The following is a 24,788-nucleotide window of genomic DNA, read 5'->3' as shown; positions in this document are numbered from 1 at the left end:
TTACTCTTAAATAATGTGTAACTTGAAAATGAGACTTCTAAAAAAGTAGTACTTATATAGTTAATTGTTGATTTTCAAATTGATTTAAAAACTTTTTGTAAGATCTTATGTCAAGGACAAAGTTAATTTGTCACTACTGTATATTTCAACTTGGCAGATGCATGGATCCTTGCTTGGTTTAGTTCATTTTCTAAAACTTTTGAAAAAATATCTTGGCATTAACCAACTGCAGTTCAGTAGTTTTTCTCTTTCATTCTCAAATTGGTGTTGTGTCACATGCTTCTGGGTAAGACGATTTCTTCTTTTAAACTCAGACTTTAATTAATATGTAGTGTTTGTTTACTTTGTGTACTAGAGCTTAATGTATCATTAATGCTTTCTGTATTTAACCTATCTCGGAGTGTTTGAAGTAACTGGAATGAAATACTTATTAAATCTCACCTCAGAACAAAAAAATAAAATAAAATTGAATCTGATTTTTCACTAAAACTTCTAGTACTTACTGGACATCTAGAGAGGCCCCCCCCACCCCCCCCCCCACACAAAATGTCTTAGGATGTAGGACAGATCAGTGCTCAAAATTGTTGCCAGTATTTCTTCATACCCAAATTTTGTCACTCTCACTTATTTAGATTATACCAGTATGACTAGGATCACAGACAATTGAGCTAAAACATGGACTTTAAAATCAAATCGACCTGGGTTCGAATCTCTACTCAGCTGTGCTATCTTGGGCAACTTAATCTCTCTGAGTCTGTTATATCTTTAAAATGAAGGTACTACCTCAGAGGAGTTTTCTGAAGGATTAAATGAGATAATATATCTGAAGGACTTAGCACAGTATCTAGCCTGTAGTAAATGCTCAATACCTGGTTATTACTATGATTCCCATATGGAATGGTAAAGTTCAACAGGAGCAATTAACTATCCAGTGACTGAAGATAATGCCCTGCCTTTTTCTGGCTGACATATAAATACATGATCTCAAGGAAGCACCACTCAAAGTTCATGTCCTCCTAATGGTGGGATAGCAGCATCACTCTTCATACATGGAAGGACAGCATACCTTTGTGAAAAGTATCAGTGAAAATGGACATAGTGCAAATTGTGTAACCTTCGTGCTTTTATAACACCAATCTTTTCCAACTCTGTGCAACAGGCAGTTTTTCCAGTTTCATATTTTCTATTAAGCAACTAACAACATGTTCAAGTTTATTTTAAGAGTATTTCCTAGGATGTTGACATGGACAAGTGATTGTTTTTTAAGGTGATTAAAGCTAGCTACCTTCACGTTATTGTACTTGCATATATTTTTACCTTATAGATTCAGAATAATTCCAGTACATTCTTAATTCAGTAAACAATTTGATTGAAGCCAACACATGGAGGCACTGTTCCAGTCACAGATTCAGCAGCAAATGAGACAAACTCTCTGCCTTGTGAAGCTTGTATTCTACTGGGAGCATAGACAGTAAACATGAAAAATAAAACATGGTATATTAGTGAAAAGTACTCAGGAAAAAAATAATGCAAGTAAAGGATAGAAAGTGTGGGGAGTACAATTTTAAAAGAAGGTAGCTGGAGAAATGCCTGACTGAGAAGGTGTTCTTTGAGTAAAGAAAAAAAAAAAGAGGCAAGAGAATAAGCTACGTAGGTGTCTTGGAAGAACATTCCAGGCAGAGAGAACATCAAGTACAAAGGCCATGAGGCAGGAACAAATGGGACTGCAGAAGAATGTTCCAGGGAAAGCATACTAGGAGGTGAAGTCAGAACCTTGGGGTAGGGGAAAGATTATATAGTCTTATAGATTATAGTAAGGACTTTAGCTTATATTCTGGGTGAGTCATATGGGAATTCTTTGAAAGATTTTGAGCAGAGGAATGGTATGATCTAACTTACATTTTGAGAATAGTACTCTGGCTTCTGAGTTTAGAATTTATTGTAGGGGTATGAGGTGGAAGCAGGGAGACTAGATCGGCTATCCCATTTATCCACTTGAGAGATGATATTGGCTTAAACCAGGATGGTAACAGTGGAGGTGGTGAGAAGTAGTTGAATTAGATTCACCTTTTTCGTAAGTCAAACCATTAGGATTTGCTGGTGAATTGCCTGTGGAATATGTGAGAAAGAGAGGGGGGTAAAAGGATGAATCTAAGGTTTTTGGTCAAACCAAGTGGAATATATAGAGATAGGCAAGACTGGGTGAGATAGGATTGTGGAAGGATGATCTCAGTTTTGAACATGCTAAGTTTGAGGTATTTAACTGACACCTAAGTGGATCTGTTGAGGGAACAGTTGGATATACAAATCTGGTGTTTAAGGCAGACTTCCAGGCTTGAGGGAGAAATTTGGAAGTCGTCACGACATATATGTGGTATTTAAAATTGTGAGGTTCAAGGACCAAGCCCCATACCATTTAGAGGCCAGGAATATGAGGAAGAAGCAGAAAAAAAAAAGACTGAAAAGGAATAGCCAGGGAAGTAGGAAGAAAACCTGAAGAATATGGTCTCCTGGAAGCTAAGTGAAGAAGTTTAAAGCAGAAGAGGGCTCAGCTGTGTTAAAGGCTGCCAGTGGGTCAAGGAAGAAGAGAACTGAGCTTTAATTGACCTTTGGATCTAATAGCATGGAAGTCATTGGAGACCCTGATGAGGAGAACAAGTTTATAGAGTGGTAGGAGACATAAGCCTGACTGTAGTGGGTTCAAGAGAAAATAGGAGAGAACTGGGAGACAGAGAGCCATAGACACCTCTTTTGAGGAGTGCCAAAGAGATAGAAAATAAATGGGCTATAGCTGAAAAGAAGATGCAAAGGAGGGAATGTTTTTTAAGATGAAAGAAATAACAGCTGGTTATGATGCTGAAGGGAATAGTTCAGAAGAGCAGGGAAAATTAATGAGGAAGGACGAGGGGGAAGAATTGGTAGAGCAGCACTTCCGTGTCCTTATAAAGACAGAGTGTAATGCATAAGTGAAGGGGTTGGCCTCAGCTTGGAGCATCAACAGTTCATCCATAGTCACAGGAGAGAAAACAGCATGTGGCCACAGATTTGATTAGGTGGGTAGATGTAGCAGTGAGAGTCTGTGGAAATTATCTTTGGATTGTTGCTGTTTTGTCTGCAAAATAGGTCAGCTGCTGAGAATAAGTCTGGATGAGGAATGTTGGTGGTCTGAAGAGAGTAAAGTATGAAATCCAGAGGAGTGGGCCAGTGAGTGGACTAGTGCATTGTGGTCTCTCTGCATCAGGGAGAGTCCATTTGAGGTAGCAATCACAAGTTTAAAGTGAGACATTCAACACAGTTGTGTGTTTCTCACAGCAAATTCAGCTGCATAGGTACAGGTACAGATTAGGTGGAGAATTGTATAGGATAGAACCAGGCTGTGGTTGAGATGATTAAGTACAACCAAGTGAGACAACCAAGAGGGACTGAGTATGATTGCCTATGGAATTTAAGAGGAAGAAGACAAAGGTTTCTCACAAAAGCACTATAAAGTAGGTAATATAAGCAGTATTCCTGTTTTACAGATGAAGCCACTAATATAGAGCTTTCTTTTTTAAATATACTTTAAATTCTGGGATACATGTGCAGAATGTGCAGGTTTGTTACATAGGTATACACGTGCCATGGTGGTTTGCTGCACCCATCAACCCGTCATCTACATTAGGTATTTCTCCTAATGCCATCCCTCCTCTAGCCCCCCACCCCCTGACAGGCCCCTGTGTGTGATGTAACCCTCCCTGTGTCCGTGTATTCTCATTGTTCAACTTCCACTTGTGAGTAAGAACATGCAGTGTTTGGTTTTCTGTTCCTGTGTTAGTTTGCTGAGAATGATGGTTTCCAGCTTCATCCATCTCCATGCAAAGGAAATGAACTCATTGTTTTTTATGGCTGCATAGAACCACATTTTAAACTCAGATCTGCTAGCCTAGAAAATTTTTGTTGTTTCTCTTATGAGACATTATATTCTGCCTAATGATGGGTACGATGCTCAGCATCATACCCTTACCACCAACTCTTTTTTTTTTTGAAGTGAAGTGAAATGTTTAAATCTTTTTTGAAATGAATTTATCTATAGACTGAGTATAACCCCTGACAAGGAAGTACTATAGTTTAAGATGATAGGCAAAACTGGGCAGAGGCTGGCTAGTGTACTTGAAAGAGCACTGGGTGCTTGATTTGTGCTCTGCCATTCATTTGCTTCTCATAAGATGAGGGATCAGACAATATCAGTGGTTCAAATATTCAGCTGAACTGGAAGTTCCAAGGAGTCCCTTGAGGGTCTGTCATAGCCTCCCCTACCAGAGCAGCTATGGTTTTTTGCTTTTATCTACGCTTGTGTTTTTATATCTATATAAGGTTTTATTCAAATGGATGACCCGTGACCCCCTCACTACCTGCAGAAAGAATTTGAAAATCTCTAGACTAAATGATCTCTCTGGTTTCTTCTCACCTGAATGTTCTTTGAGCCTTACCTGCTGTGTGTGTGTGTGTGTGTGTGTGTGCGTGTGCATGTGTGTGTGTGTGTCTGTACTAAGCACTATGAGGATTACCTAGAAAGCATTTCTCTTTCTCCAAGACTTAAGGCAAATATGTATAAAAGATTAAATTTATGTAACATCAATAACTAAAAAACATACAATGCATTTTAAGTCCAACTAAAGTATAGGCTCTTCAAAAGCTATTTTCTATTTCTTTATATATCTTCAGCCTTAAGTCTGAAGATTTCTCAATTGAGGGTAAGGTGGTGCTCACCCCTTAGGGGCATTTTATAAATCTGAAGACATGCTTTTATGTCTGCTAATATTATCTCTGAGAATGTATGTATTGAAACAAGTATTTTGTTAAATTTTAAATTAGTTTCTTTATGGTACTCTTATATTACCAGTAAGAAATCATTTTTTAAAATGGTGTGTTGGTAGATTATGACTATCCTTTGATGTTTATGAAGAGGTATCACAAAATATTTGTCATAAGAAAGAGGTACTGGGTTTGATATGGTTGAGAACTACTGGTCCGTGTTCTATACTGAGGTACCCAGAAGTTTGGAAGTGATGGTAGTATAATCATGTTTCAGATTGAGTGGTAGATATTGCTAATGATGTGTGAAATTAGAAAAAGTAAAGATTGTTCTGGACTTGGGTAGCTATGAAATCTTCAGTGGGAGGAGAGGATTGTTAGAGGGGATCTTACATTCAGCATTATGATAAACCCTTGACATGACATACCTTATCTTGAAGAAATGAATGACCAGACTTGTCCAAGAGACTGAGAAGGTACTTTCCAGGTAGGGTAAATCATAGAATTTAAAGCTGGAAAGGCCCTAAGAATCACCTAGGCCAGACATTTTTAGTTCAGGGTTGTTGCCCTTTGAAGTTCATGGATGGATTTCAAGGAACTTGTGAATCACTTGAAATTGTGTGTATCGTTTAGCATGTCTTTCTGAGGGGAATTGGGTTCCTCATTCTCATTCTCAAAAAGGCCCATCATCTCTAAGAGGTTAAGGCCTACTGATCTAGTGTGGTCCCAGACTGAGGCAGATGGTTTGCTCAAGGTTACACAGCCAGTTAGGGGCAGAGATGAGGATTGACACCCAGTGACTTCCAGTTTCTTGCTCATTTCACTGTACTCAAGTAAATTACATGAACAAAGGCACAGGCAGGATTAAACTACCATTTTATATTAGATGGTATAAAAACAATCAACTAGCCTGGGGTCAATTGAATTAAGTCTGTCAGTCTGTTTCTACAAAAGTTGCAGAAGGATGGGCTTCAGTTTGTCTCTTCAAAGTGAACTAATATTTTGATTTTTCTTGTTGAAATATGCTACAACTCACCAAAATAGCTTTCTCAGTTGAAGGTAAGCTCCTTGAAAAATATTACTATTCTTGGGCCGGGTGTGGTGGCCCCCGCCTGTAATCCCAGCACTTTGGGAGGCCATCGAGGGCAGATAGCTTGAGTCCAGGATTTTGAGAACAGCCTGAGCAACATGGCGAAACCCCATCTCTACAAAAAATGCAAAAAAACTAGCCCGGCATGGTGATGCACATCTGTGTTCCCAGCTACTCGGGAGGCTGAGGTGGGAGGACCTTTTGAGTCCGGGAGGCAGAGGTTGCAGTGAGCTGAGATCACGCCACTGCACTCCGGACTGTGTGACAAAGTGAGACCTTGTCTCAAAAAAAAAAAAAAAAAAAAAAAGAAAAGAAATTTTACTATTCTTGAGCCTGTTTCTGCGGTTTCTTTCCAATGGCACTGTTTTTCTAACCTGCAGCAGCCCCCAGCTTTCTGCGTAATCCAATCAAAATTACTTTGCCTGATTTGTTAGATTTTGTAACTACCATAGCGTATTTAGTCAAGTGTATTTAGCGTATTTAGTGTACGCTATGCCCCAGTCAGACTAGTGTCCTTGCTATTGGTACTTCCTATTCTCCCAAAGTCCTTTCATTCCCACCTTTGTATCTTTTTTCATATGGTCCCTGAGCCTGGAATACCTTCCATTCCTCTTTCATTTCTAGATGCCCAACATAAGGTCCAGCTTAAATCTAATCTCCACAAAGCCTCTCCTAGTTACTCTTGGCCATTTTGCACTTCCTCTGAACTGCTTTTGCATTTATTGCTTATACTACTGCCTATACTGCATGTGGTAGTTATGTATTAGTTATGTATTACCACAAGGCTTTTCAGTGGAAATGCTTTAGTGTTCACCTTGGGAGTTGGGATTCCGGGAATTCTGGGGCAGGACTCTGGACATCCCCAAACCCTGTTTTGGCCAGAGCAACTCCACTTTAGTGTTATATATGGGCAGTTTGCAGTAGTGTTTATTAGAAGAGATGGTTTAATTGCACCCCCTGTCCCCATTCCCCCAAACAGATTCAAAAATACTGGATCTATCTTGTGTGATAGTTGACTCATAAGTGTTAACTTATAATGGCCAAGGGCCAGGAATTAATACTACTTCAGACTTCTATTACCACTCCTAGGCAGCTGGTGCAGTTTTGAGCACAAAGTGGACATGTAGGAAATGATTTTACAATTGTATTGCTCCCATATGGGAAATAGTAGATAGTAAATAGCATTACCTGAGAAATTTACCTTAATGAAGAACTCAGAGTAATGTTTCTGGGTTGACCTTTGAGAAATAAATCTAAGTTGATAGTTTCTGCCCCACCACTCCCCCTTTGGCTATAAACCTAACACTATTTAAAGATGTCTAGTTTACATGCACATGTTTAAGAGAAATCTCATTATTGGCATACCCTATTCTACCAAAGTTTTGACAAACTTAAATATCATATTCATGCATTTGTGTAAGCATTAAGGTTGTTATTCAACTCACAGAATGATATGCAGAGTACCAGTACACCTAGAAACCTAGAAAAAAATAAATTCAGAAGTTGATGTGCTCAAAGACATTTACGTCAATAATGATTACAAATGGAAAATGCCAGCCTTTCAGACCAGTTATTTCAGCTTTCCGTAATTAATTGTGTAAACTAATAAAGACCTGAGTATTTAAATCAATTGTGCTATCAACTTGTTAATACTCTTGTTTTTGTTTTTTGTTTTTTGTTTTTGTTTTTCCTGCTCTCTGCTTGGTTCATTGTCATCACCTACAGGCGTACTTTATTGTCGGCTTCCAAAGATTACTAACTTTTATCTGTATCACTAAGATTGAACTGCCTTGGCTGTACTGCTATTCTTACTGCTGCTTCTATTATTGCCTTCTTCAGCACAATAAGGCTTTCAAAAGCCAAAGAATAACAAGAAATAAGCACCATTTTAGAAGCCTTTCCACTATGAAACTTAAGCTAAATGTGCTTACCATTATTTTGCTGCCTGTCCACTTGTTAATAACAATATACAGTGCCCTTATATTTATTCCATGGTATTTTCTTACCAATGCCAAGAAGAAAAACGCTATGGCAAAGAGAATAAAAGCTAAGCCCACTTCAGACAAACCTGGAAGTCCATATCGCTCTGTCACACACTTCGACTCACTAGCTGTAATAGACATCCCCGGAGCAGATACTCTGGATAAATTATTTGACCATGCTGTATCCAAGTTTGGGAAGAAGGACAGCCTTGGGACCAGGGAAATCCTAAGTGAAGAAAATGAAATGCAGCCAAATGGAAAAGTTTTTAAGAAGGTAAAGTATTTTGGTGCTTTTCATTTATGTTTTAAAGAGGAAGACACATTTGTTTTATCATAAATCGAGTGCATTTTAAATATGCTGGCATTCTATTATATTGCTGTGTAAAACTACTCAGAAGCCGCTCGTAGCTTCTGTGTGTTCGCTTAAGAGCATTTTTAGAGTTTTATGCTTTGGGTAGTATTTTAATTGCTTGTTTGAATATACTAATATTAGAGAATGTATCACTTTAACAGTTAATTCTTGGGAATTATAAATGGATGAACTATCTTGAAGTGAACCGCAGAGTGAATAACTTTGGTAGTGGACTCACTGCACTGGGACTAAAACCAAAGAACACCATTGCCATCTTCTGTGAGACCAGGGCCGAATGGATGATTGCAGCACAGACCTGCTTTAAGTACAACTTTCCTCGTAAGTGCCTTGTGTTTTCGGAGAGGGGAGAGAAGGGTCTTTGCTTGCATGTGAAAATTGTTTTGAGATGCTCTTGTTTTCAAAGTAGGTGTTGTTTAGCCATTTTACACATAAATTATGTCCATAATATGGCATGTAATATTGTGGCTAAAAGATATCTGATAACTCCTGTTAAATATGGTAACTTGTAAGAACTAATATGGGAATTGGCAGCTTTAAGGAATGTGATTTACACTTTTATTTTCCAATTGGAAATGAATTGTGACTGAAAGAGATGGAGTTTGGGGGTATTTGGGGGGTGATATACAAAGAGTAATGATTAAAAGAACAAAAAACCATTTCTCAGGATAATTCAAGTTCATTGCTTCACTTTGAGACCTCTTATTTGACTTATTCCATTTTACGTGTGAAATATGCGTGTGACAGCTGGAATTGGCATTAGATATGTTAGAAAGTAAAATTGAGTATATTTCTAATACTAAAGCATTTGTTGTTGCCATTGTTTAAGAAATAAACAATGTATTGTCACATACTAAGTACTCCGTTGTTTGTTGAATGAAATATAACACTGTAAGGTAGGATTATAGAGCTTAAATTTCAAACAAAAAATAGATAATATGAAAATGATCCCCTATGTACCCATTACCCACTTTCAACGATGAACAGCTTGTGAAAATGGCTATTTTTAACCACGTTGTTTCTGGTTACCAATCTAGAGCTGAATTTTCAGTTCTTTCTAAATTTAGCAGATGTCCTTTGAGTCTAACTGATCTTGGTTTATGTTATCTCTGGTGGCTTCTAAAGAGTAGATCTCCTTGATCTCTCTAATTAAGGTGTGGAGGTCACCAGTCACATTGTACATTGGACTCACTAAAACAGCTTCTTAGAAGGAGTAAGAACATTATCTGTGGCTGATCTTATGACTTAAGATCCTCAAGATTTTCAAGGACTTATCCATTCTTTGGAGGCTATGGCCGATGAAAGTGTGTATCAAGAAGAAGCCCTAGCTGGGCCAGTCTGACCTGAATTAAGAGTTCAGCCAGTACCTATTGGCCTTGAGCATCTAAATTGACAGATTTTTGATCAGCTGTGGCAGTGCGAGTGTTTCTGGGTTTCTTCAGGTTTAGGAAGTGAGAGTTCTGGGAATTTGTAAGGAAAACTTTGGGCTCCCAGGGAGTTTGAAGCAAGGTTGAAGGATGGTAACAGAGACTATGAAATCAAATTAAAATATACAATGTCTTCGTGTCTCTAAGTGTACCTATTATTAAAGACTGACTTCAATAATATCCATTTTTAATAGATGTTTATTACTTAATATTTGTGTTTATGTTTATTATGTAGTTGTGACTTTATATGCCACACTTGGCAAAGAAGCAGTGGTTCATGGGCTAAATGAATCTGAGGCTTCCTATCTGATTACCAGTGTTGAACTTCTGGAAAGTAAACTTAAGGTAAATATGAAATTTTCTTTTAATTCATGGTCGTGTTGTCTGGCAGGACGGAAAAATATTCAGTAAGTGAATTTTTGTTGCGCTCAAATTTAATAGCTGTTTTTTTTCTTTCTGCTCAACAGACTGCATTGTTAGATATCAATTGTGTTAAACATATCATTTATGTGGACAATAAGGCTGTCAATAAAGCAGAGTACCCTGAAGGATTTGAGATTCACAGCATGCAATCAGTAGAAGAGTTGGGATCCGACCCAGAAAACTGTAAGTAAAGCAGTAAAAACAATTTTATTTACCTATTCCAAGTTTGTTATTTCGGTAGGTTAGGGAAACAAATGACATGAGTAAATCCACAAAAGTTCTTTGACTGAAAAAAAAAAGTTTAAAAATCTTTAAAAACCATCAAGACTATATATGATTAAGATTTTCCCTCCATTTCTCCTAAAAAAAAAATAAGTTAGTAAATTTCACTAAATGGTTGAGATGTAATCTGTGGTTCAGACTTTATGGCTGTTGCTGCCAAATGTTTCTTCATTTTTTAAATAACCCACTATAACCTTCCAATTTGGGCCTCATAAAAGAAAAATATTTCAGGCCTTCCATTCAGTAAACTTTCTGAAATAAATGCTTAATGCTAGTTATCTTAAGGATGTTTCAGAGGATGCAAAGCTGTTTACCAAGATTAATGCTTGGATTTATTTTACCACTGAGGTGTGGTAGTTGGTATTTCATTTGAAACAAGTAAGTGTACCTTGTAGCAAAATGTCAGTTGGCCATCAGGGCAGAGAGTTGAGGAAATTAATACTCCATTTGAAGAGTTTTCTTATCATGTTGAATGCAATGGTCAAAATACCGTACTATAATGAGAAAATGATTCATTTTTGCAGGAGAAAATGTTGGTCGAACCTCTATTCAGCTTCTGAACATTTTACCATTAGAGAATGAGCATGCGTTTATAATAACAGGTGTTATTATACACATCTGCCGTGTGTCCAGAATGGCAGAGAGTCAGATTTTACCCTGCTTGCCAGCAAACAGATGAGCCTGCAAAACTTCCTGGGGCCATAGACTTTTGGGTCTGAGATGAGGGACAGTTTTTTACTCACAACAATAGCAGTAGCCAGAGTATCATATCAGCATTTGTGTCATAAGAGAGGAACTCTGAGCTTAAAGAGCCTGAATATCTTATTATCTTATTGTACTGGACAGTAAGCATGCCTGCTGTTTGCTCTGGGGAGAGACACTATCTCTGTGCAAATATCCTTGTAAAGATAGTCTGGAACAAAGTCAATGTCTCTGCTTGCAAGATGTGCGGAACATGAGACCCATAGAGAATTGTTTTTCTACACTAGGTTGACCCTGTAAGATTGGGATAAACTTGACTGAGAAGTCCTGATTGGTAGGGATCAGTTACAGTTCTGCTGATTTACCAAAGGGTGTTGGCAGCAAGCTAAGGGGTCAATAGTCTTCATAATTTTGTGTGAGCAATAATGTAATAGGCCACATATCCCACTTGGTTCTATTCATCTCTGCAATAGATAGGATACATATATTTTTGTGGTACAGACAGTTATTATGATGCCACTTTTTTGCATATTTACTTAAAAGTGGGCAGAAGCAAAGTATCACATTATGTGCTTAGATTAAGAAGAATTTAGCTACTGCTGTTGCTTTGGTTAATCATCAGAGGAAATATGCAGTCCTTATTTGCTTGGTTTATAAACTATGACTATATCTTTAAAAAACATTAAAATTAGCCAGTTTAAGTGTAACTATCTTTGTTTAGTGGTATAGCTCACTGTTTTAAAAAAATGTTATTTTAACTGGGGTATAAAAATGTAAATAATTTGTGTAACGATTTTTAAATGTGATAATCCTGTTAAACTTGTATTTAATTCTGATGATATATCTGTGGCTTCTTAGCCATTTTGGTATATTCTTGGAAGGAAAAGTGGTTACTAGGTTAGCACTATACACTGTCTTGAAAGTGGAAGCTCCAGGGTGCTGTTTAAAACTTATCACCTTCGAATTTTAGCATTGGAGTCACCTTAAAGATCAGATCCAGTGGTTTTCAATCAGGGGCATATATGAGAATCACTTGTGGAGCTTTGTTCTATCCCAGACATGTTGAATCTGAATTTTCAGAAAGGGGGTTCAGAAATAGTATTTTATTTAAGTTCTGCAGGTGATTCTGATACCCACTAGTGGTTAGTAACCACAATCTGTCCAGCTGTCTTATTTTAGAGATGAGAAACTGAGGCCTAAGAAGTTTATACACAATACTCTGTCCTCCTGATACTCCAAAGTCCCAGAAATCTTTCCACAACATTGGTCTGTATACAACACTGTGGAGAGGCAATGCACAGACAGAGATTAGGTTAAACATCCAGAAAATGGGCCAAATTGAGTCCAAAATGCTCACTGTAACCAGAATTTGATACACATTTTTGTTTTCTAGCCCAGGCTGGAGCACAGTGGTATGACCATAACTCACCATAGCCTCAACCTGCTAGGCTCACCCAGTCCTCCTGCCTTATCCTCTTGAGTAGCAAGGACTGCAGGTGCATGTCACTGCATCCGGCTAACTTTTTTAGTTTTTGTGGAGACAGAGTCTTGCTATGTTGGCCAGGCTGGTCTCGAAATCCAGGGCTCAAGTGATCCTCCCACCTTGGCCTCTCAAAGTACTAGGATTACAGGCATGAGCCACCTCACCCAGCTCATTTTGATGATTTAAAGCAAATACTGTCTATTGATAGTTTATCATTATGCAAAATCTAAATATCCTATTATTGTTTAGTAATTTAACTTTTGAACTGAAGTAACTGTGATGTTTTTCATTCATTCATTTAGTGGGCATTCCTCCAAGTAGACCAACGCCTTCAGACATGGCCATTGTTATGTATACTAGTGGTTCTACTGGCCGACCTAAGGGAGTGATGATGCATCATAGCAATTTGATAGCTGGAATGACAGGCCAATGTGAAAGAATACCTGGACTGGGGTAAGATAATTCTTTAACTTTCTTCTTAGAAATCAGAGTTCATGTTCAGCATTCTCTAAACTCAATCTATATTAAAATGATAAAGTTCTTGGTATTTCTAACTTCAAATGCCTTTTCAAGAATGGTTAAAATATTTCTCTCATTTTGTTTTAGACCAAAGGACACATATATTGGCTACTTGCCTTTGGCTCATGTGTTAGAACTGACAGCAGAGATATCTTGCTTTACCTATGGCTGCAGGATTGGATATTCTTCTCCGCTTACACTCTCTGACCAGGTGACAAACTTTTCAGTATATTGGCATGATCATATGATGCTGCATAGTTTGGCTGAGAACATATTACTAGGACTCGAGATATTTTAACTCAGCTAAAGCTTTCTCCTTGACCTCAAAATAGCTTCCATGAACAATATGTAGCTATAGGAGATTACCCTGTAGGTTTGTTAGCATTGCTTTAGCTATATATTTTAAAATTATTTCTTTTTTCTCTTCTTTTGCTCTGTCACCCAGACTGGAGTGCAATGGTATGATCTTGGCTCACTGTAACCTTTGCCTCTCGGGTTCAAGAGATTCTCCTGCCTCAGCCTCTGGAGTAGCTGGGATTACAGGCGCCCGCCACCATGCCCTGCTATTTTTTTTGTATTTTTAGTAGAGATGGGGTTTCGCCATGTTGGCCAGGCTAGTCTCGAACTCCTGACCTCCAGTGATCTGTCCGCCTCGGCATCCCAAAGTGCTGGGATTACAGGTGTGAGCCACTGTGCCCAGTCTTAAAATTATTTAAAAATGAATAATTACTTTTTTCTACTAGATTTTTACTCTTGAGAACTACGATAGAGAATATAAATGCAATGAGCCTTTTTGACACACTACCCATGAGCATTGGTGGGTTTCTGGGAGGAGATATGTTAGGGTCTTGGCCCAGTTTTCCCGAGATTTTTCTAGAGCAGTACCATCTGATACAGTAGCCACTAGGCAGATATTTAAATAAAAATTAAGGGCCAGGTGCGGTGGCTCATGCCTGTAATCCCAGCACTTTGGGAGGCCGAGGCGAGTGGATCACGAGGTCAGGAGATTGAAACCATCCTGGCTAACATGGTGAAACCCCGTCTCTACTAAAAAAATACAAAATAATTAGCTGGGCGAGGTGGCGGGCGCCTGTAGTCGCAGCTACTCGGGAGGCTGAGGCAGGAGAATGGCATGAACCTGGGAGGTGGAGCTTTCAGTGAGCCAAGATCGTGCCACTGCACTCCAGCCTGGGCGACAGAGCGAGACTGTCTCAAAAAAAAAAAAAATTAAGTAAAATTGAAAAAATTTTTTTTATTTGCTTTAGCCACATTTCAAGCTCTCAATAGCTACGTGTGACCAATGGCTACCATATTAGGCAGCAAAGATAAAGAATATTTTTACCATCACAGAAAGTTCTATTGGTAGGGGCTGAGGCGCCTCCAAAGGTAGTCTCAGCTCACCATACCAAGTTAGGATTCTTCCTTCTTTCTGTAGTTCATAGCAGAAATCCCAACAATGGGTGGGGCTAACTCATATATGTTATACCCATTTGAAATTACACACCTAATACTATTGTCCACAGTTCTGTTTTATGTCTTCTTTGGAATAGTTGCTGTAGAAAAGCTTCAACCAGGCTTAGGGAAAAAAAAAAGAGCCACTAAAGAAGCTGTGGGGTTCTGGATGCTGAAAGATAAAGCGAGTATAGGTAGGAATGACTTGTCTATAAGTGGCTCTGCTCTTCCAACAGTGGGGGCCCAGCTGTTGTTTTTCAGACCGCCCCCCACCAGGCAATGCTGCCTTTTGTTTGAGAGTCTCCATGGAGCATGTAGTTGGTAAGATACGTCCTCAGTGTTCAGTTAGAAATTGTAATACTTTATTTGTAGAAATACCATTTTAGGGAGAGGCTAGATAGGTTGTATACTATTAAAACAAAAAAGTTAAATAGTTTTTTTTGGACTTGAGATTCCAATCACCTTTTTTTGTGGTTTTTTTTTTTTTTGATGTATGACTTAAAGTGCACAAATATTAAGTGTACTGCTTGATGAGATTTAATAAGCACATACACATATAGACCTCTGTGATCATCACCATCTAGATTAGGAAAACAAAGAACATTATCAGCACCCGTGAATGTCCCTTGTGTCCCCTCCTGGTCATTACCACATTGGATTCTCTTTGAAAGAAGAATCCAGCCTTCTTTTAAAGTGGCTTTTTCTGTGAGAAAGCATTCTGTTCCAAACAACTCCTAGCTTTGTACTTTAAGAAACACAATCTTTGTATGACAGGGTGCTGCTGTGTTTGACTATACCACTCAGCTATAAATTCACACTTAAAATCTGCTAGAATAGTAATGGTATGAATAAATACACTATCCAATTGATAACAGAACTTGACCTAGTAAAATCAAAGTAGACCTATCAATAAGACTGAGGCTTAAACTCTAAAAAAAATTTAGTAAAATCTCTGATCATTATGTTTTGTTGTCGTGGGTTTTTCTTATGCTCAGAGACATTATCAAAATGTAGAAAACATTTCAGTAAACTTTGAGTATAATTTTTTTTTCCCTTTGTGAATTTGGAAGCCAGGACTAGCCACTCTTTGATTTTTCACTGCCTTTCTGAGAACAATAGCCTCAGTGTGGGAAAGGAGGGACAGCTGGAGTCTGTTGCTGGTCTGACTTAATTCTTGCTGTCTCTTAGGCTAAGCTAGTACATTAGAAGCCTGTTCAGTAAAATTCACACCTACTTTTTAAATGAACTTTACTGTAAAGACTCTCAATCTTACTAGGAATCTAAAACACAGGAACTTGCTTCACATAGGAAATCAGAAGGATGCAGGAGACTAGAAGCACCACATTTGGAGCCAACTGATGATAGCAATATTGTCATAACCAGGATTACTATGATCACAAGAAGACAAAATAACTGATAAAATTACTAAGAGTAAAAAAAACAAAGAAGGGCTTCTTGTGGCTTCTGCTATCCTGGAACTGCTCTCTGTAGCAAGAACTGGTCAATAGCATGCAGAGGGCAACTCCAACCTGAAGGACATGAGAGCCCATTTTGTCTCTGTAGAGCAGCCCTCCTGTGTGTGGTGTACATGGTTTCTGTGTAGGTTTCCACTTGCAAATGTGCACATCCTTGCACATACGTAAAACGAGTTATCTCCTTTATCCATATTAAAGAAAAGTAGGAGAAAGGCAACTTAGTTCTATCAGGAGAACCATCCTCTATATGGATGGCCATTTGTGCACATTTATGTGTATCTCTACTTTGTCCCTGGCAGTGTTCTCTGTATCTTACCAACTAGAATATTACCAAATTAGAGTTTCAGTATGATGTTAATTGATGTTCATAGTGGTGTCTTCAAGATGTGGCTTTGCCTATTGTTAATCAAAGAAAGTTAAAATCACCTTCAATTTTGTTTTAGTGTTATATCTGTCTTAATCAAGTTTTTTTGAAAATGTAGTAGTAGTCTGTGCTATATTTGATACTATGTTATTAATAAGAATGTTTGATTCATCAAAATATCTCATTCTCTTATTATCCTGGATCAAGGTTTCTCCTCCAAGGAAGGTGAAATGTGCTAGAAGCAGTTATCTGTAGCACTAAAGTACTTACATTTGAGACTTGTAGGTTATAATAGTTGTTAACAGATAATCACAGAGCAATAAAAGCTCAAATTCCAAGTGTAACTTCTGTATTTGTTATTAATACTTGAATTACAACATGTTTTAAGGTTGGTTTTCCTGATCATATTTATTTTTTCTTTAATATAGTCCAGCAAAATTAAAAAAGGAAGCAAAGGAGACTGTACTGTACTGAAGCCCACACTTATGGCTGCTGTTCCGGTGAGTACAGAATATGAATATGAACATAAGAGGATCGTTTATATAATTTATTGATCGTACTTGGACCTTTTAAAAAGTAATACTCTTAGATATGTCTACATTTTAAAATAATTTTACCTTGTTGAAATCACAGCAAATGTGTTCATTAAAATCTTAGGTACCATACTGGGGAAGACAAAATGGCAAGATTTTGAAATGTACGCCTGTTTGAGTTTGCTGATACATGAAAATTAGGTGATGAAAATGACCTAGTTCAGGTTACCTACTATAAGAATTGGTCAGACCATTTTAAGGTAGAATATATTCTAAAGATCCTCTTGTTTAATCTCTTAATTAAAAAAATGAGGAAACTTTAGGCTATCCTAGGGAGCTGAAGAATCGTATACAAGGTCGAGGATCTAAGCCCTCCCAACTCTCTTATGGTGATTAAGTAAACTGAAAATTGGAGAGAGCTCCCAAAGGAAAAAAGTTTAATTGTATATATTCAGAATCCTCATGTGAAATACTGCCTTAAAAAAAAAAGATGTTACATTTTATAGCCTTGTAATGATGAATTTTGAAACATTTAACACCATGTTTCAGATTTGTGTAATCAAATATGTTCTAGCTTTTTTATGCTTCAGAAACTTCAGAAAGACTGTGTATCACTACTGCTTATATTATGATCAGACTTGAAATCTTACCCCAATATCTTTCACAGAATTACTTTTGTATATGGAAAGTCTGAGATTAGGTAAGAAAGTATTCAGTCCAAGTTTTTCTGAGAATTACAGATGGAAGATACTTTATGGTCCTTTTAGCTTCTAATTGCAAAATTACCAAATAACAAAGAAGTAGAATAGGTCAGAGAAGACTTTGCCTTTTTATTTAGAGGTTCTGTGTAATTCATAAAGTTTTCAAACAGAAAGAAGAGGCATCTGACTAAAACCATAAAAAAGTTGCTAATAATAGCTAGTGCAGTGCTTCCTATGTGCTAGGTAGGCACTGTGCAAAATGCCTTAGATAAATTATCTCACTTAATTCTAAGACTGCAAGGTGGGCCCTGTTACTCTATCTTATAAAGAAGGAAAGTTGCCCCAAAGCCACACAGCTCATAGGTGATGGAATCAAAGTTTGAACTCTACCAATCTGATACTGGTGGAGTATCAGTCTACCAGTCTTCTTAACCACTATGGCTTGTCTATTTAGGACTGTTTCACATACAGAATTCCCTAGCAAACCTTTTCAGATAACACAGGAAGAGGTAAGGGCTGAGATGTTAAAGAAGTAATCTCCGATTTTAGGCCTGAAGGATAAGCACAGTTAGCACATAGGCTGCTTATCCTCTAATTGCCCATTGTCCATTCTTCCCTGCTTTACTTTGTGTCTTGAGGGGCTATGTTCTGTGCACGAATTACCAGTGCGTCCTTGCCTTATGACTTCTGGTTGGGTTCAGCCAATTGGAGGGCCTCATGAGAGATCAGAGGGCAGAAAGATAGAGAGTCTGCACACTTATTACCTTTGCTCCTTTCCTGCTGGGCTGCAGATTTTAGCAGTTGTCAGGAGACCCTGTTGGATAGTCTCTTTCCCGTTGGTTGTAACCAGGTCTTTCCCATGGCTAGAGTCCTCATCCAGGTTCCAATGACACTTTTCTTATTTCTTGCGGCCTTGATATAGTAATGGTCTCCTATGTTGCTAGTCCATTGGCACCTCATCAAATATTATTGGGTTTCCTTTTTAGCCCCTCCTGTTCCTCCAGAAATAGGCCATTTAAAAAAAAAAACTCTTATTATTGAGAATTATTTTTGGTAGAGTCTGTTTTTTGAGTTTGTTTCTTTCCTGGGTCAGAATGAAAGATTGATTGAATACTATAACATTCACAGTGAAAATTCAGAATAAGTCACTACTTATCAGCTGTGGCTCCATTGAACATCATGTAGTGTTAGGTTGAGATAAAGGGTGACTTAATGTGCTAACAATAAACTCTGCCAACATGTTACAATGTATTATGTTCCTTACTCATCAAGGCCTTGCCGATGTCTATGATTAGTATCCAGTGCTGGAAGGAGCAGTAGACATGGTTCTCACACATCTGTCTCATTCCCAAGCCCCAGACCCCTCTCCCCTCCCCACCCCCGCTTTTTTTTAAGATCTCATATGCTTTTTAAGAAGGATGGTTATAGTAGTATGTTCAAGTCCTGCTAGGGAATGATTGGGGATTCTGTCACAGATGTAGAGAAATATTTCAGTTATATAATAGTGATTCCTTTTGTGGAAATGGAGGAAACAATATTGTACTATGTTTGAGTGCTATGGTAACCTTTTTTTTTTGAGACGGAGTCTTGCTCTGTCACCCAGGCTAGAGTGCTGTGGTGTGATGTCGGCCCACTGCAACCTCCACCTCCTGGGTTCAAGCGATTCTCCTGCCTCAGCCTCCCTAGTAGCTGGGATTATAGGCGCCTGCCACCTTGCCCGGCTAATTTTTGTATTTTTAGTAGAGACGGAGTTTCACCATCTTGGCCAGGCTGGTCTCGAACTCCTGACCTCGCGATCCACCTGCCTCAGCCTCCCAAAGTGCTGGAATTACAGGCGTGAGCCACCATGCCCGGCCTGTGGTAACCTTTTTAAGGGATGGTTCTGCTGTCTTCATTTGTGAGTGGCTCTATTCTAATATTGAAAGAACTGCCCATTAAATTATTCATTATAGCATACCTTAATTTGTACTGATAATTGATATTTTAAATATTTGGAAACACGTATTTATAAACAGATGTGCTTTATGTAATAATTCTTAATTTGTGTTAAATAATTTCAAGAAAACATCATTTAGTGGTAGTCTGGGCTGTTTATTTTTTTTGTTTGTTTTGTATTAACCTTGGAGTCGGTATATCTTAAACCTGGTCCTACCTCCAGTTTTCCAAGTTTGTGTGAGCAAGAATCATGTTGTTTGCTTCTGTTAAAATGTAATAGAAATGCTTAAACTATAGATACTTAGGATTTTAAGAAACTAATGCTTTCTGCCATGCTGTAAGAAGGTCACAAAGTTGTAGTAAAAAAAAGAGAAAAGCATTATGAATAGATTCAACATAGTCAGGTGTTTTGGTACTGTTTGAGAATAAGTGAATATATTGTAACAGAGATTAAATTTTTTTTTTTTTCTGTGACAGCTGAGTGAATTCTCTAAACTCGAGCTAACATTTCTTAAAAATTCAGATTAACTTGGCTGGGCATGGTGACTCACGCCTGTAATCCCAGCACTTTGGGAGGCCGAGGTGGCGGATCACGAGATCAGGAGATCGAAACCACCCTGGCTAACACATTGAAACCTTGTCTCTACTAAAAATACAAAAAATTAGCCGGGTGTGGTGGCGGGCGCCTGTATTCCCAGCTACTGGGGAGGCTGAGGCAGGAGAATGGGATGAACCCAGGAGGTGGAGCTTGCAGTGAGCCGAGATCCCACCTGGGCAGCAGAGTGAGACTCCGTCCCCCAAAAAAAAAAAAAAAAAAATTTAGATTAACTTAATGTATAGAACTGAAGAAACCCCTATATCTGTCCTTAGTCTTTTTGAAGTAGTGAACAAGTAGTCAGTGAAATTAATTATATAATTAAAGAAACAAATATGTCCATTATGCTAAAGACTTTTACCCAAGATGTTGCAAGTAAGGTATCTTCAAGTAAAGACTGTCTCCATTCTTTTCAGATTGTTGAATATTTTGTTTAACTTTCAGGAAATCATGGATAGAATTTATAAGAATGTTATGAGCAAAGTCCAAGAGATGAATTATATTCAGAAAACTCTGTTCAAGATAGGCTATGATTACAAATTGGAACAGATCAAAAAGGGATATGATGCACCTCTTTGCAATCTGTAAGTACATTTCATAGGCTCTGTGGTTTGAGCCTTTAAATTTTTTTATGCTTTTAAATCCAGAAGATGAATAAATAAATGGCAAGTTAATTCATTTGAATATCACCATCATGATCATAAGGTTGAATTTCTCTTTTATTCTAAGTCTTATTGTTTATACAGCAAGCAGAGGACTCTGATCTTGGCAATTTAACAAATTTTAATAATTGAGTATATATTTAAGATTTATTTATAAAATTTAGTCTCATAAAGAAAAACTAAAATAGACTTTTGAATCAAGACACTTGAGCTTAAAAAATGTCATTTCTAACTAAAAAAAGTGATCTTCATTGCATGAAGGTTTCTGATTTATTGTATTCATAAAATAGTGCAGTAAGTATATGAATATAACTGTTATTTGAAATGTGATGCTGAGGAGTGGGGATGGGGAAGCATTTTTTATTGGAAGTGAGATAAGATAGGTGATTAAATGTTCCAAAGATAATTAAATATTTTTTTCCTCTGACGTCTGTTTTCTTTCATTTACTTGTGTCAGCATAGTTTCCCGATACTACACATTATCTTTCTTCATTTTTAAAGAGTTTTTTTCTGGCATTTTTTCAAGGCGTTACTAGTTGTTGCCTTGTTAACCTCTCATTCTCGCCGTGATTCTGACATTGAGATGTTCAACCAGTTGAGGAATCTTTCCCAGAGCTTATAAATTAGTGTGTTGCCAAGAATAATGTATGCATACATTAAAATCATTTATCCTCCCTTTATTAAGGTTACTGTTTAAAAAGGTGAAGGCTCTGCTGGGAGGGAATGTCCGCATGATGCTGTCTGGAGGGGCCCCGCTATCTCCTCAGACACACCGATTCATGAATGTCTGCTTCTGCTGCCCAATTGGCCAGGGTTATGGACTGACAGAATCATGTGGTGCTGGGACAGTTACTGAAGGTAAGCATTATTAATGTGGTAAATATTCTGTATCAGCTGCTGCTAATAAAATATATTTGCATTACCTTTGGAAACCATGGTAACTTTGAAATACCTCTTAACTAATATCAGATTCATTGCAACTTTAAAATACCTCTTAACTAATATCAGATTGATTGCAAATCAGTGTAGTTTTAGTTTATAAATTCTTAATTATAGGTATCATGTGGACCTTTTAATTTTAAGCCTTATAATTTTTTTTTTTTTGAGATGGAGTTTCACTCTTGTTGCCCAGGCTGGAGTGCAATAGCATAATCTCAGCTCACTGCAACCTCCATCTCCTGGGTTCAAACAATTCTCCTGCCTCAGCCTCCCAAGTAGCTGGGATTACAGGCATGTGCCACCACACCTGGCTAATTTTTGTATTTTTAGACGGGGTTTCACCATGTTGACCAGGCTGGTCTCGAACTCCTGACCTCAGGTGATCTGCCCGTCTCGGCCTCCCAAAGTGCTGGGATTGCAGGCGGTGAGCCACCACGCCCAGTCGCCTTATAAATATTTATGCCACATAGTCAGTCCTCAAAATCCTGTCACCCTGGTCCTTTAGTCTTCTTTCTCTAAATGATCACTTCTTTGGAGAACTGTCCTATTAAAAATGAAGTATCACTTTTATGCTCCCTCTTAAATCTGTGTTCCTGTCCTGACTTCTTTGCTTTCCCTTTTGTTATTTTCAACAGCCTAAAGTGAGGTTTCCCAACCCTGACACTGTTCAAATTTTGAATCCGATAATTCATTGTTGTTGAGGGTTGTTGTATGCATTGCAGGATATTTAGTTGCCAAAGCAGATGTTTATGGGCTCACCCCAGCTGTGACAATGAAACATATCCTCAAACATTGCCAGATATCCCCTGGGGAGCAAAATCACTTTAGGTTGAGAAACACTGGGGTATAGGAATTGTTTTTTTGGATAATCTTATTTTCGCTTTAAACTCATTGTGTCCAAAATCAATGCCATTATTCTAAACTGTCTCTCTATTGACAAATTATTTGTTTGTGTCAATGGTAATACCATCCTTAAAGTCATTCCAGGTATCAGCTTTGAAGTCATCTGATTGTTTATTTGAAAATATCTTTAAATGTCATCAGATCATTCCTTCATTGGGTTTCTCCTTTCCCTCCATACCACCTTTGTCGTCCAACTTTTTATTGCTCCATTCTGCTCCGACCTAACAGCCTTTTTATTTTTGAGACAGAGTCTTGCTCTGTTGCCCAGGCTGGAGTGCAGTGGCACAATCTCAGCTCACTGCAACCTCCGCCTCCCGGGTTCAAGCAATTCTCTTCCCTTAGCCTCCTGAGTAGCTGGGACTACAGGCGTGTGCCACCACACCTGACTAATTTTTGTATTTTTAGTAGAGGCAGGGTTTCACCATGTTGGCCAGGCTGGTCTCGAACTCCTGACCTCAGGTGATCCACCCACCTCAGCTTCCCAGAGTATTAGGATTACAGGCGTGAGCCACTGCGCCTGGCCTGACCTAACAGCCTTGTAACAGCTGTGTCTGCCTACGTTACATCACTTCTAATTTATCCTGTATCCTTCTATTAGATACATCCACCTCACCCACTGCTTGATACCTGATGTATCAAATCTAAACACCTCTTTACCTAGCTTTGACATCTTTAATCTGATGCTAGTGTACTTATCCAACATCATTTTCCATTATTCTCCACATATACACAATGCCTGGCTCTTCTCTCCAGACCCGCCAGCCTTCTTACTGTTGCTTATAAAGGCATTCTTGGTCTCATCTCTCTGTATTTTCTTTTCCCTTCTCTTGGAATGCCCTTTTTGCTAATTGATCACAACCATCTTTTAATGCCCACTTTTCAATAATGTCTTTCCCAACCACTTCATTTTACATTCATTGTTTGAGTCTCTAAGCTACTATTGTGCTTACCTTCAGTGCCATGCAGTTTAGTATTTAAATGTTCTCTGAATTGTTTCACATGCATTTCTTCCCAGTTCATTTGTAAGGTCATTGAGTGCAGGGTCTCCTTATCTCTCATGTGTTTTCTTCATAATAGTTAATATAATGCTGTTTACATAATGGGCTGTCCATAAATATTTGTTTATTGCTAGCAATAATCACAAATTGCAAAGGGATATCGTCATCATGATGATGTTTGACAACAGCAGCTAACATCTTTTGAAGGCTTAGCTTGTGCCAAGAAGTGTTAAGCATTGTCCATGTATCATCTCATTTAATCCTCACAGCATATCCCTGTGTGAAGTAGCTTTTGTTACTATCTCCATTTCATAGATGAGGAAATGGAGGCTTAGAGAGGCTAAGTTACTTGTCCATATTACACAGCCAATGAGTGGTAGAGCAGGAATTCCAATCAAAATCTATCTTATGACAAGCTTAGGTAGATAACGGTGGAGCCATCTCTCCTCCTTTAATAGATATTTTTATACTTAATTACATAAAATATAACCATGAAAAGCAAAAATGATGTAACAACAATGGAATCCATTGCACTACTGAAATGGAGTTGAAATACTGAAAAATGATCACACTTTGCACTCCTTCTTTTGTCATTTTTCTGACTCTGGCTCTAACTCTAATATTCCCAGTACATTGGTACAAATCTGGAATGTGGTATGCTAATATCTCTGTTACTTTTTCCCCTCACAGTAACTGACTATACTACTGGCAGAGTTGGAGCACCTCTTATTTGCTGTGAAATTAAGCTAAAAGACTGGCAAGAAGGTAAGAATTTTATGAAAAGCTCTAGTGATTCAAGATATGCTGAAAACTACTGTCAGCTTTATGACTTTCATTTCTTTAAAGTCTGGGGAAGCAAGTAATTCTCTGCTGTTTTGCTGTTGCCTGTCCCCATGCGTTCTTTTTCCTCAGTGATACCTTTAGGTTCCCAAGAGGAAAATAAAATCTCTAGAATCTAGGACTAATGATTCTGAACTTGACAATACTTGAAGGTAAAGAGAAAAAAAATTCTTACTGGAGCTTTCTGGGTTTGGAGAAGGTGAGGATCCTTGAAACTTGACTTTACTAGTGAGAATGTTTGGGCTGAGAAACCCCAGATTTTTAGGGGATAGAATGATGGGTTGCACTCATACACACACCAACTTCTTAGATCTTGATC

The 24,788-nt window shown here is 38.1% G+C and overlaps 1 protein-coding gene across 8 annotated transcripts in view; it reads left to right on the top strand.

The window, feature by feature from the left end:
- The window catches only part of ACSL4 (acyl-CoA synthetase long chain family member 4), an 89,968-nt gene that overhangs the window by 48,329 nt on the left and 16,851 nt on the right, over positions 1-24,788 (top strand). For 3 of the 8 annotated variants that reach the window (XM_054471251.2, XM_063660098.1, XM_054471253.2), the window contains 10 exons: positions 7,901-8,140; positions 8,380-8,557; positions 9,899-10,008; positions 10,131-10,269; positions 12,856-13,006; positions 13,160-13,283; positions 16,792-16,863; positions 20,572-20,711; positions 21,475-21,647; positions 24,320-24,394. In XM_054471251.2, the coding sequence (XP_054327226.1) occupies positions 7,913-8,140; positions 8,380-8,557; positions 9,899-10,008; positions 10,131-10,269; positions 12,856-13,006; positions 13,160-13,283; positions 16,792-16,863; positions 20,572-20,711; positions 21,475-21,647; positions 24,320-24,394 (1,390 nt within the window). In that variant the 5' untranslated portion in view covers positions 7,901-7,912. Of the gene's footprint in view, positions 1-7,609; positions 8,141-8,379; positions 8,558-9,898; positions 10,009-10,130; positions 10,270-12,855; positions 13,007-13,159; positions 13,284-16,791; positions 16,864-20,571; positions 20,712-21,474; positions 21,648-24,319; positions 24,395-24,788 lie in introns of all 8 variants that reach the window. The other 5 variants (XM_054471255.2, XM_054471252.2, XM_054471254.2 and 2 more) reach the window with 3 other exon arrangements.

This window comes from Pongo pygmaeus, chromosome X (assembly GCF_028885625.2).
Source record: "Pongo pygmaeus isolate AG05252 chromosome X, NHGRI_mPonPyg2-v2.0_pri, whole genome shotgun sequence".
NCBI classification, from domain to species: domain Eukaryota; kingdom Metazoa; phylum Chordata; class Mammalia; order Primates; family Hominidae; genus Pongo; species Pongo pygmaeus.
Note: the sequence above shows the minus strand (reverse complement) of the source record. Positions and strands in the feature narration are given on the sequence as shown.